At 39.3% G+C, this 14,365-nt stretch overlaps 1 protein-coding gene across 9 annotated transcripts in view; it reads right to left on the reverse strand.

Annotated features, from left to right (window-relative positions):
• slc2a9l2 (solute carrier family 2 member 9, like 2) overlaps positions 1–14,365 on the reverse strand; it is a 266,419-nt gene that overhangs the window by 15,074 nt on the left and 236,980 nt on the right. For all 9 annotated transcript variants that reach the window (XM_034083015.2, XM_071203082.1, XM_034083021.2 and 6 more), the window contains one exon: positions 13,796–13,923. In XM_034083015.2, coding sequence (XP_033938906.1) covers positions 13,796–13,923 — 128 coding nt within the window. The remainder of the gene's footprint in view (positions 1–13,795; positions 13,924–14,365) is intronic.

Genomic DNA, 14,365 nt, shown 5'->3' on the forward strand with positions numbered 1-14,365 from the left:
AGAGACACAGCCGAGCTGCTGGTGTAGTTTCACTTGTCGCATGAAGTTAAGAACAAGTAAGGCTCACAGTGTTTTAGATCCATGGGCTGCTTCTTGCCATAAGAAGACATTATTCCCTGCACTATCATGTGATTAATACTGGGTTCAAATCTGACCCGCGGCGCTTTGCTGCACCTCGATTCCTTCTACCCCCTTTTCTGTTTCACTTCAGGTGTGCTTATAAAAGGCTAAAAAGCCCCAAAAATAATAAAGAAAAGAATTAAACAAATTAAATAACCAAAAGGGATAAAAAACAAATATGCTGCGGATTATGCACCAGAGCGCCTCCAAGTAATTTAAAATGCAAATTGCGATATTACTGGGGTGTTTGTGCTGTGAATTGCATTTTTGTGGATTTTCCTACCTGGCTTCAACTTATCATCACACACTTTGATTTAATAGTCAAACTTATACATTGCCAGATTCAGAGGAAAGATACAACCTCCCAAACAATCAACCTTAACAACAGGTTACATCCGCTTGTACCCTGAGGAGCAGGGGGCCGACTGAACCAGGCTTGGCTAAGACCTTGGACAAACTTTCCTCCCAAACAAAAGCACAGTGCCCTTCTGTCAGGTAGAACATAATTCCCGCAGGTGGCCAGACAAACTGCTGTTTGGCTCTCTGCTCGGCCCAACGCCACCGGCACAGCCAGAGTGATCCAGTTTTTATTCGAGGCGTACAGCGAGGTTTGACATTCTCACTGTGGATAGCCCTCTGAGATCTGGCTTGTGTTGGGCTCAACCTGGATGCTGCTACACAGTGTGCCCACTGGCAGTATGGAAACCATTCAAAGTATTCACACAAAAAGTCGCACATGTTTACAATTGTTCTAACATCAAGCGAGTTTTAGCTCTGATCTGTTGTTCGTACTGGATATGAATAATGACGGAAAAGCTTTTGTGTGCTGATCCATAGGGGGGAGTATCACAAAAGGAATACTCTCTAACCCTGTGGTATAATTATCGGATCCGACCTTGGTTTTGTCCGACACCCTCACACAAAATCCTTTTGAGAAATTCCAAAGGAAGATGATGTTGCTGAAGACAGCCGTGCTGCAGGCGACGGCCGGCAAACTGCAGATGGTCTCAGTGGTCCAGTTTGTCTCAGAGCTGTGAGCCGTGATGCCCGCAAGCTAAGCATGCTTTGGTGCCCACTGTGATGGGTTTCTCTTCATCTCTTCATTCACTGGTCAATGTTGAGAGTTTGGGCTATTTTATTTCCATCTAATTTCAGACTCATGGAAAGAAAAGGTCCAAAATACAAATTAAGGTGTTTATTTCCCTACACTTTGTTTATTGACTTCTAGATTCCTTAATTCAACTAAAGTATAATTTGATAGCCCATTATGCATATGGAATTACATTTCCCGAGCTCTTGTAATACATAAAAGATCATTTGGGAGTTATGATTTTACATTAATCACATATGGTAAATGTTACATGAAATACCTTTAAAGGCTATTTTCTCACTAAGAGATGTTCTCATTCTTTGAGCCAGAAAATGTCACTTCATTAGCACGTATACAAACTTTCCAGTATCACTCCTATCTATAATCTAAGGGTTTTTACAGACAGGTTTGTCCATAAATCATTCATAGCCTGATTCATAGAACATTTTCCAAAAATCGTAGCAAGAATTTACTTTTCTCTTGGCTGTTGATAGTATTTTATGATTTATGGAGTTGAACAGGATATATCTAAAATCCCCTCTGTAAAAGAGTGGACGCAAATACGCAGCAAAGTGAAAGCAACATTTTGTACGTGGCTTTATCCATTGTTCAAGGTTTCCAAATTATGAATTGGCATGTGTGAGTGCGGCCACTCACAGGCTCAACCCCTCCCACTGTCAATGCCAAAAAAAGGTGAAGAGAAAAAATAAAATCATATAAAACTATTATTATCACTATCAGCACCAAGCGGGAGTAAACTGACACATCACCCAGTAGGTAAAAGATAAAATTAATGAACATGAGACTCAACACATGCCTCCTACTCCCTTTTCACCAGGTAGTGTCCCCCCTTAAGAAGAATGTGAATAAGCCCCTGACAGTCCAGGGTGTCTACATTAATCTCACTGCTCATTATCGGGCTCCAGAAAGCCTGAGCTCAAATGATGGCTGAGCTGTCATCACTGTTGAATAACACCCCCCCCCCCCCCCCCCCCCCCCCTTAAGGATACTTTGTCAGCACCGAGCAGCTTGTTCAGTGACAGGCGGCTTCACTGCGGTGTCTCACACACAGATACCGCAGCTCCTTTCCTCCTGTCGCGGTCACACTGTACAACCACCACAGTCCCCAGTAAACCACACACACACACACACACACACGCACGCACGCACGCACGCACGCACACACACACACACACACACACACACACACACACACACACACACACACACACACACACCATGTATACATCACTTCAGGGGACATTACATTGACTTACATGCATTTCCTAGAGACTTATCCTAACCTTAACCATAACCAACACATGCCTAACCCTAACCCTAACCCTAACCCTAACCAAGTCTTCACCCTAAAATTAATAATTCCCCTTATGGGGACCTCCAATTTGTCCCCATAAGGGAGGCGAGTCCCCACACGTGACTATGTAAACAGATGTAGGTCCCCACAAGTATAGTAATACTAGTACACACACACACACACACACACACACACACACACACACACACACACACAATTCTCATTTAAACTGTAAAGCATTAACCCATCACTGTACCCTGTATGCAAGGGCTGGTTTGCTTTCACTAACGGTACGGAGGCTCAGTCACTGGTACATTTTTATATACAAAGCCATGTTAGGGAAACTTCCATCTTATATCTGCTCCCTGATCTCACGGAGAATTGTAAGTGGCTACTGTCTGAGATCGAATGCTGTGGTTTTATTAAATGTGCCAACTGCTAGGACTGTCTTAGGGAAGACAGCTTTTAGATGCGCAGCTCCTCTGTCTTGGAATAATCTGCAAATTAAATGGAAACGGAACAATCTGGTTCCACTAAATGTTTTTAAAGCTCGGTTGGATGCTAGTCAATCGGAAGCTATTGGTACCTGTGTATGTGGATAATTATGTAAATGATTCTGTATGATGTCCTTTGTTGTTCTGTTTATGTTTTTATGTTTCATGTGGAACTACTTGAGCAGGTCTCCCTTGAAAAAGAGATCAATGATCTCAATGGGATTCATCTGTATAAATAAAGGTTTGAAGTTAAATGAAATGAACACCACTGTTGTTCAATGTACTTCTTACTATTTATTACTTTTGTTAGATGCTATTTTGACTTTCTTTCCATATTTTACCACAGATTTGTACCTTTTTGATTTCATCTTAGTGTGCTTGCCCCTTTATTTTATGTTAGTTGTTTTATGTTTGCCTTTCATGTGTACTGTCCTTTTGCTCCACATCATTGGTCATTTCCAAGATGTGGAAGAAATAAAGGATTTCTCATTTTCTCTGCCACTGGTCTGTGGAGGATGCTGGTTTGGCTCATATGTGTAAAAAGAAGTGTAATTACCACATAGGTCACAGCTCCTCCTCTGCACAGGGCACTGCCACATCATAGGTCTTCAAATGGGTGTCAGTTCATTTGCCCCCTCAGACTACGAGTAGATTACCTGGATAACTTAATCTCTCTGGGGTTGTGTGTCTGGATGGTCAGGTCGGCAGGGAGCTGTTCCTATCTCCTACAGACACTGAATTCATTTGAACAAAGCAGCAGATCTGTACGCTGTGCTTTTATCAAGGGTTTGGCAGATTCCACTTGTTTTATACTAACCTGCTTTGAAATATAGCAACTGAAAATTACACAGCTTTTTCTCAGAGAGCTCTCTAATGTTTAGTCACATCAGTCAAATGTAAAAAGGCAGCAGAGGCTTGGGGAGCATTAATGGGATAAGGCGACAGCACAGAGGGCCCAGGACGTTTATTGGATGTGTGCTTAAGTCCTGTCGAGCAAGAGCCAAAACTGTAAAACACATCAGACAGGTTTCACTATCAGCACAACCACCGCTGGGGCACAGGGACACTAAAGCACTAAAAGAGAACTTCATACCACCACAACTATCACAGACATGTTTGTGCCCTCCTCAGGAATAAATGCACTGACAATATTTTCCTGAGAAACATTTTAAATTACTGACATTGTATTGACTCTAGCTACAGGAGATATATCCTTATACAAATATGGCATCTATTTATTCATTCATGCTTATGGATTTGTATTCCCTGTTCACTTTATGGACTTACACTTTTCCTGGCCAACCAGGTGAGGCCGTGGGATTAATAAATAGGAAATGGACCTTGAGTAGAGTTACTGTAGATGATGGAGATACATGTGTCATATTGATGCTTCTTTGGATTTTATATCAGAATCAAAGTACTTCATTTAAAGAAGAAATGGGTTTTAGGATAGTCGTTCAATTTTACATTGAAATAAAATAAAATATAAACAATTAACTATATAAACATAACAAGTATGTGCATACTGTAAGAGGTCAAATATAATAATAATAATAATAATAATAATAATAATAATAATGACATATTATGTAATCATAAGAAGTTAAGTGCCAGCACATAGTCATAATTTAAACTTTGGAGATTGTCTTTATACCAACTTTTACAGAACTAGCCATCTGCAGAACAGCACATTTAAAACACCAAGAAACAACTTTGTAAAAAAAAGCCTTTAGGAGATTATGCTTAACATGCAGAACCAATTACCTTAACTCGCAAGGTTTGATATTTCCACTTCAATTATATATCTAACGTGCTACCTCACAAATATATATATATTTGCTGCTCTCCTGCCCTTCTATTATTTTCTATCATCAGTCCTCCATACAACACAACGGCACTCAATCTGAAGAACTAACGATGGAAAATTCACTCACTACTCCTGCAGTGAATACAGAAATAAAGAATGAAAGGGTCTCTCTATAGGGAGCAGTTCATATATTGTAAAATATATAAATATAGTATATTTTATTCCTATATTTTAACCTCTGCAGAATGTTTTTCTTAAATTCAGATTTGTAATTGCATGTTTTTCTTTTAACACATTTTGGAGTAGCATTGTTGTAGGAAAATGGATTTTATTGATTTCAATTTAGTTTCTGTATAGGCCTATAGGGCGACTGTGGCTGCGAGGGAGTGAGGTCGTCTTTCCTCCAGAAGGTTGTGGGTTCGATCCCAGCCCATGCAGTCAACATGTCGATGTATCCTTGGGCAAGATACTTAACCCTGAGTTGCTCGAATGGCATGGCCAACGGTGTGTGAATGTGTATGCGTGTTAGTTCCTAGAGTAACATACACTGCTCTGTGTGAATGGGTGTGAATGGGTGAACGACATGTAGTATGTAAAGCGCTTTGAGGGGTCTTAAAGACAGGATAAAGCGCTATATAAGTACAGACCATTTACCATTCTGTAATTGTTGTGCATGCGACGAATAAAGACCTTGACACATCGAATTGTCGAAAAAGAGTAACCAACCAATATTCTTTAGCGCAACAAAACCCAATTCAAAGTTGAACAAACACTATATTTCCTTAAGAAGTTTTCCACATTAAAGAGATTACAAAGTGGTAAGTAAAAAGAGTGAAAGAGAGTGTCTGAGAAAAGGAACAAATAAGCCGTGTGGCCAAAGAAAGAGGGTAGAGGCACGGCTGAAGCTGCACTCAGGTTTTAAAGTTGAAAGAGGACCCTGCTGTTTCCAGAAAAAACATTCCAGTGTCAGACACTACTAAGCTCTTGTCTGTTGAATTTATTTTATTGTACTCTTAAAAAACACAACTATCCCCTTCTCAAAGTAGAGATGTCTCTCAGGTCCCAGCTCTTCAAAGACACTCAGACTTTGTACCACACAAGGGTGAAGTAGCTGTTATATTCTTTAATGCCAGAATAGGAGCACTTATGATTCGTTCATTTAAAAAAAGGGACAAAGTCTGGCCCTCACCTGATATTCTGTGTATCTCTGCTTTCATTGATGAGTGTTTTTAAGGGTTTCTTTCATCACGTGTTTTTTGAAATGCTTAATAGGTGAAAAGGTTTTTCGGGCCATAATTAGTCTAAGATAAAACAGCTATGTACTTCAGTTCTGCTGGTAAACAAACTACATGATGTCCTTAAAACCCTTAGATGCATAAGTGGGTCTTTTTTGACCCGGTGAGGTGGTTTCTTAGAGTATCTTTGTAATTACATTTTGTTATCATTTCATATTCCAGCTATTCCTCAAAACACATGTTTTGGATATCATGCCATTCATATTTTAAATTTACATTTTAAGAAATTGTAGTTTTTGTATTACTACCCCAAGCTTCCATAAGTGGGTCAAAAATTACCGCATGCATTTTCTATGGAATTTCGTTGTTTTTTCAAAATGTAATTTTTTTTTTAAAAATTCTAAATAGTGAACAATTAAATATAAAGTATTTCTAGTGTGGACCACTTATGGAAGAGTGTAGGGTCCAGTCACTCGTGCATCTAAGGGTTAATCGAACCAAATAGAACAAGAAACAGCCAGCAACAGAGATGGAGTACTGAGTCCTGGACTCGAGTGCCGATTTTCGGGCCTCGTGACTCGACTCGGACTCGCGCACTGATTGATGCGACTCGGACTTGGACTCATGAATTCTCGCGCACGATGACTTGGACTCGGGCTCGGGAATTAACGCGTACGCTGACTTGGACTCGGACTCGGGATTCCCCCCCCTTGAGAACATTTTCTCACGTGTAATAACTACGTTGGTCCACAACGTAGGACGTAGTATTTCTACAAAAACGCCTCTGAAATTGTAAGATCCCTACGTTTTTTTTCACCATTCATTCCAATGGCTGGCGTCTATGTCACGTGATCTTCACATTTCTCCCTGCAGAAAAAAAAAACATGGCCGAACTTCGTTTTATTCTCGGTGTAAAATGCCTATTTTAAAGTTAGTTTGGCCATTAAAATGCGTTTTGATGTCATTTGATGCGAGAAATGTGAGTTGTTATTTCAGATTATGTGTGCAGTGGATGCACATAATCTTTAGTTTGCTAGTTATTACGAAGATTACTTCAGGAAATTGTGTCTATACAACGTTTTCATTGTCACCAAGGTGGTTGCTAGGTATGCTGCTATCGATATTATTTCTGTTATGTTGTGTAACTGTTTAATGGTGTTATCTTTATTGCTACCCCCTTCCCCATCAATGTATAGTGTTGGTCCACAGCGCAAACATATTAGTTTAACAAAATCCGCATCTAAAGTTGTGGCATAGATACGTTATTTTCCCCTGACCGAGGGTCGGAGCAGTTCATTTGCTTTACAGAATATTACACCCGGAAGTAAGTATTCTCTCCGCTTAACACCGTGATAGTCCTCAAGCTCTGTGATTGGAGAGTGTGCCGAGCGTCGAACAGCACTTGAAATGGGATGGAACCACGGCAGACTGTCCAAAACTGGATTTGAACGGGTCCACCCCCGTCCCCAGAACTACACATGCTGGCTATTCTGTTTCGCAACATGTTCTCTATCTATGGCACGTCTCTACTGGGAGTTGTAGTTTTAAAAGACGTTTTCATATTTCCCATAATAAGAAGTTGCCAGTATTAAACTGTGTACATCCCTGGAGGTTTTGGGGATAGGAAACACTCAAATGTAAAACATATAATTAATAAATGGGTGAAAATTGCTTGTGCCCATAATGGACAGCATTAATATATATACCCACATGCCAGCTAAGGTCAGAAGAGCTTTATTTAACAGCTGTCTGTGACCCCTCCTGTTGTTCATTGATAAGCCTGAAACATGCACTTGTCAAGGTTCAGAGGCACATTTTGCAAATATGGCAGTAGCCATCGATCAGCTTAAGATAAGATATACTTTATTGATCACAAGTTGGAAACATTTGCGTTACATCAGCATGTGTAACAGTTGTAAATATGCAGTGGTGTTTATTTGTAAATCATTAAGTATAATCACACAAATTCTGTGTTTTATATTTAATAATTCTGTGTTCTTTATTTATTGATTGTTCAATACCTGACAAGATGAAAAACTTTGGTCGCAGGTTCCTCAACAGTGCATTACAAGACATCTATCAATATGTATGTATACCTCCACCATTAAACTGTTGTATTCTGCACATTTCTTATACTATCTACATACATCTTATAAGAGTATAATACATATGTATAATATCAGTTAAAATAAGTGCTTCAACATAGTTAACATTGCTGGAGGTATACACAAAGTTTTTCATTCATTGCATAACTACACCGTTTGTGTATATGATATGTCAATAAACCTTAGGAAATCTTGAAAGGGATGTGCAAAATAGTCATTATATACAGTCTTTAATTAACTATTAGTAGAGAATAACGAGTAATGAATATACTTTATAGGGATCGTATTAATATCTAATAATTAAAATAATTAAATGCAATAACATGCTTTAACCACCAGGTGTCTCTTTATATCAGCTGTGCACCTTTATGGTGTAAATACAGCCTATCTACCAATTGGATCAAATATAAAAGTCAGCCGAATTAGTGTTGATACTGCAAGGAGACGTATTGTGTGAAAATAAATGTAAGATGTTGTTTAATGGCTGATATATTTATGATCCACGTCACGTTTTCAGTTCCTCATGTTTGTCTAGAAGTCTTCTCATCAGGGCTCTATAAATACAGAATTACGGCAGATATGTAATATTTAATGCAGCCGAACCGTGTATTACAATGACTTTCAAAGAGAAAAGCAAGCACACTCGGAATAAAGTATTTTCGGTCTGTTTCCGGTATTTGTTTATGACGATGTGCTGTGAGATGTGAGACTGGAATTGCACAGGGGAAAATAACGTATCTTTAGATGCAGATTTTGTTAAACTAATACGTTTGCGCTGTGGACCAACACTATACATTGACGGGGAAGGGGGTAGCAATAAAGATTACACCATTAAACTGTTACACAACATAACATAAATAATATCGATAGCAGCGTCCCTAGCAACCACCTTGTTAACAATGAAAACGTTGTATAGACACAATTTCCTGAAGTAATCTTCGTAATAACTAACAAACTAAAGATTATGTGCATCCACTGCACACATAATCTGAAATAACAACTCATATTTCTCGCATCAAATGACATCAAAACGCATTTTAATGGCCAAACTAACTTTAAAATAGGCATTTTACACCGAGAATAAAACGAAGTTCGGCCATTTTTTTTTTCTGCAGGGAGAAATGTGAAGATCACGTGACATAGACGCCAGCCATTGGAATGAATGGTGAAAAAAAACATAGGGATCTTACAATTTCAGAGGCGTTTTTGTAGAAATACTACGTCCTACGTTGTGGACCAACGTAGTTATTACACGTTTTTTTATGAGACTGGTTTGGATGTCCTCAATCCTGGCGTGCACCTGCGAGGCGAGTTCACGTTCTGGGCCCAGTTATTCCAGTCGAAAGATGTCTAGAGACACACCCCGCATCGTGCTGTATGCTTTCACACATTCTGCTTCCACATTGGAAAAGAGCAGCGCAAAATGCTCGTTATGTGGAAAAAAGATTAAAGAGAAGGCTCCGTAACACATTACTCTAAGGATCGAGACTGTCTTAAACACTATCATCAGAGTAACGTGATCTAATCAATAAATAAAGATTCAGCCGATAACATGAAAGCACATGGCTACTTAACATGCAGAATGACATCATTTGGATGCCAAGTAGCCATGTGATTTCTGCAGCCAAACTGTATCAGTAAACCGATTTAACCGGTAAAAGTTCCTTCAAAATAAGAGTCCCGATCTTATTACTATCAAAATAAAAGTGCAAAACGAAAACTTTCCCATAGGAAAATATTGGCATACAAATATAATCACTTCTCTAACGGTAACTCATTTTAAATATAGTTTATTTATATATAATAATAATAATATTAATATTAGTAATAAGCTTTATATTTGTATAGCACCTATTACAAGAATTGTAGCCAAACTCGCTTCACAGCAGTTCAATAGACAGAAGATTAGTATAACATGACAGGATAAAAGCAATGTAGAGGAGCAGCTACATTTCAACACATATATCCACGAAGATTAATACATGAAGACTTGTGACTCGGACTTGACTTGGACTCTTCTTAGGTGACTCAGACTCGGACTCGGACACTCCTTGGGTGACTCGGACTTGGACTCGAACATAGGTAATGATGACTCGGACTCGACTTGGACACTCCTTGGGTGACTCGGACTTGGACTCGGACTCGAACACAGGTAATGATGACTCGGACTCGACTTGGATACTCCTTGGGTGACTCGGACTTGGACTCCGACTCGACTACGACTCTCCCTTGGTGACTCAGACTTGGACTCGGACTCGAAGAGTGGTGGCTTGAGAGTGACTTGGACTCGTGAATTAGTGACTTGACTACAACACTGAGTACTTCATATTCAGCTTTCCTGTCATGTCTCACATTTCACCAGCAACATCTTGCTTACAAGGCCGAGCGGCAGTGGTTTAGTGGGGATTCTTTTACTGGGGGGACGCTATTTTAATTAGGTAATCCGAAACAAGGGCGCACGTGCGCAGTGCACTCACAAAACGGGCAGACAGGTCCACAGAAACTACCGGTATGCTTAGTCCTACTTTAGTTGCTGTACTGCAAAAAGCAGACGGCGCTGCGCTCAACACACATACAGACTCAAAACCATGGACACACTGGCACATAAGTTACATAAACAATGTATAGGCCTAAATTGCATAAGCACACCCCCAGCTCGCCGCGGGGTCACGAGCGTGATGACGAGCGTGATGACGAGCGTGATGACGAATCATAATTCTTTAATTTCGTATTATAATTACTGTGAGATGTATTATGTTTTTGTCATTATTAAAACAAATACAAACTTGCGACTGATAACATGGCAATGATTTTATATTTATTAGACTATTAAAAAAAAGATCATGCTCCAAATAAGTGGGGGTACCCCCGCGTCCAACGCCCACTACACCACTGCCGAGCGGCAAAGCAGCACAGCAGCAGCTCATCGTCCACTGACACTGGTTCTGTTCGCACGCTCTGACACCGCTCACAACATCATGTACCTTTCTTACCAATATATGTAAGTAATGAAGAAAAGGTTCAAGAGTCATTTAGTCAATATACTGTAACAATCATATGAAATAGATTTAAAAAACATAACTATAGCTGTTGTAAATTACCAAAAATCGAATACATTTTACTTCATTGTGTTAATAACACCTGTTTTCTGTTATAATTTACTGCAATTTATAATCCACTTTAACGCAATTTGTAATAGTTGGTTATTAAACATACATGCATTATGTAATAACCGATAAGGATGGATGATATCTTTGCCTGCACACGTTATATTTTTAGGAAGGCTTAGGAAAATTGTGACACTTTAGTTTCGGCTAGTAAAATATAATCTACCAATTTATTGAACGACCTTCCCCTTTCCTTTGTTTTTCAGTGTATAAAGTGCTTGTACTACCTTGTTGGTGCAAGACTCTGTCTTTTCAGCAGAAATACACAAAAATATAAACGCAACACTTTTGTATTTGCTCCCATTTTTCATGAGTGGTGTTAGGGGTAGGGTTAGGGGTAGGGTAATGTTGTGAATCGAGTGGCCTGTGTTCGTCGTCCATTACATACGCCTGCCCATACCATAACCCCACCACCACCATGGGCCACTTCCATTCACAACATTACCCTAACCATAACCCTAACCCTACCCCTACCCCTCACACCAGATACTGCCTGGTTTTCGGACCCCCCCAGACCCCCCCAATAAAGCAAAAATGCACGTTTCAGAGTGGCCTTTTATTGTGGCCAGCCTAAGACACATCTGTGCAATAATCACGCTGTCTAATCAGCATCTTGATATGCCACACCTGTGAGGTGGGATGGATTATCTCGGCAAAGTGCTCACGATCACAGATTTTTTCAGATTTGTGAACAATATTTGAGAGAAATGGGTATTTTGTGTATGTAAAAAATGTTTTAGATCTTTGAGTTCATCTCATGAAAAATGGGAGCAAAAACAAAAGTGTTGCGTTTATTTTTTTGTTCAGTGTAGATGAACTCTGTTAAATGCTTTTACTTTTATTGTCTTTATTAAATAACAGAACGTTGCTTTAAACTTCTATTATTTGTTCATTTCTGTCACGATCTTGGTGTTATGTCACGTTTTAGTGTTGTCTATCTGGTAATGGGTTTTGTTTTGCTGTTCTGTTCTTCCTGTCTCTTGTTTTCCTCCTGTGTCTGATTGTCTCATTGTGTTCACCTGTTGCCCTTGTGTTTCTGCTTCTCTTACCCAGCTGTTTCTCGTCCCGTGATTACCCCTCTCTGTATTTAGTCTTGTCTTTTCCTGTGTTCCCCTGTCGGTTCATTGTTTGTCTTTCCTGTCTCCCTCTATGTCAGTCACGGTCAGGTTTTTGGTAATGTATCTTCCTTGTGCTACTGTGGTGTTTTATGCCATGTTATTTGCCATCAGCTTTTAAAATAAAGCTCGCTTTTGTTTTCTAGACCTTTTTACCTATTTTTGTAGTTTGCTTTTGGGTCCTACCTTTTCCGCGATCTTAATAATTTCTTACCAAAGAGGTTGATTTTGTGTGGTATTTCCTCCACAGAATTGTATTTTAAAATGTTTATTTTGAGTCAGTAAGACCCATAAATGAAATAAATGATGTTTTATAATGTTCAATTGTGGTTGCTTTATACCAGGTTATAACATAGTTATTAAATGTATTAACACTATTTGCAATGTTTGTTTAACATGACATTTTAGTGTGGGTTTTATTACATATTGAAGTGAAGATGTATTACATTTGGTTAGTGATACTTCACAATATGCTGTTACATTACATTACACCCCAATGACCCAGATTGCATCAACAGGTTTTTACTTCACACTAAATACCTCTGCTTATACCCAAAGATAACTGAACAGAACATAATGTGTTTTAAATGGGCAGAGTGCCCCTGTACAGTATGTTTTACTGCCAATATCAGACATTTATGAGCTGAAAAATACACCGATTCCCACTTTAACAGGGGAAATAAAAAACAATGTCTTGTAATCCTAGTTATAATAAAAGCAGACACCCGGGGGATCATCCTTCCCGGCTTAGCTGCCCTGACAGCAGATCACACTCACTCACAGTAAACGGAGTAGGACTGGAGTTTTCATATTTATGATCCATAGTATTATATCAGGTCTGAAAGTTAAAGCTCTACGCACAAAAACTGAAAAACCCCAGCGTAAAGTTTACGTCATAGGTTTAAAGTATGATTCATTAAAGGCATTCAATACAGCTTGTTTGTGTAAAACAGTATTGATGTTCAATTAAATTCAAAAGCGTACAGGAAGTTCAGGCAGGAACACTCGATGAACCATCAAAGCACAATCATTGGAGCTCAGTACTTGCATATACAAATAATATAAATACACATGTGATGGAGGGACTACAGAATAATCAAATATGTGTGTAATGTAATATGTTGAGAGTCCAGTAAAGAGGTGAAGGTGCTGGTGGAGAGCAACAGGCTGTGACAAGCAGCCACTGCAGGGAATAATGAGGGGCTGCGAAAGGTTAAGTGACCAACAAGGACCTGTGTGTAACGCCTCGTTTAGAAAATGTCACTTGTGTCCATTGCTGTGTAACTCAAAAAGAAGCTCCAAACCCTAACAGTGTGTACGTGCAGAGATTTGGATGAGGTAACTCACTTGAATGAATGGAAACATGAGGCCCACAGCGAAGTTACATAGCCAGTTCACTATTCCAGCGATCATGAAGGCGGCGGGTCTGTAGGACTGTTCGAACAGTTCCCCTGTCAGCACGAAGGGGATGCCACCTGACAGAGACAGGGAAGATCATTAGTTACGACAAATCACAGGACATTTTCTTTTTTGTATGTACTTGCACTATTTTTTCAGTTTTATTGTGTTGCACTGGTGGTGGAACCTGTGACCTAAGATTTGCATTGTCATAACCACACTGTAGCTATGTACATATGACTAATAAAAGCCTTGAACCTTGAAATAAAGAAGTTTACATTTGTGTTGAGTTCAATGATCAATAATCTCTCTCCAGAATCGCTGACTCCACCTTTCAGGGATATCATCTTTTTCTGATACAAGAGCCACGTTATGTTATGGATAGTCTGAACCTCTTGTTCTGTTCCCACAACACATACTCCTGTTTATTGGAATAAAACTCAGATAAAACTCACATTACCGTTTCATGGCCACTACAAAGATAGAATCAGCAATTAGTTTGACTACATTGAAATCTTG

Source organism: Pseudochaenichthys georgianus, chromosome 5 (genome assembly GCF_902827115.2).
Source record: "Pseudochaenichthys georgianus chromosome 5, fPseGeo1.2, whole genome shotgun sequence".
NCBI lineage: Eukaryota > Metazoa > Chordata > Actinopteri > Perciformes > Channichthyidae > Pseudochaenichthys > Pseudochaenichthys georgianus.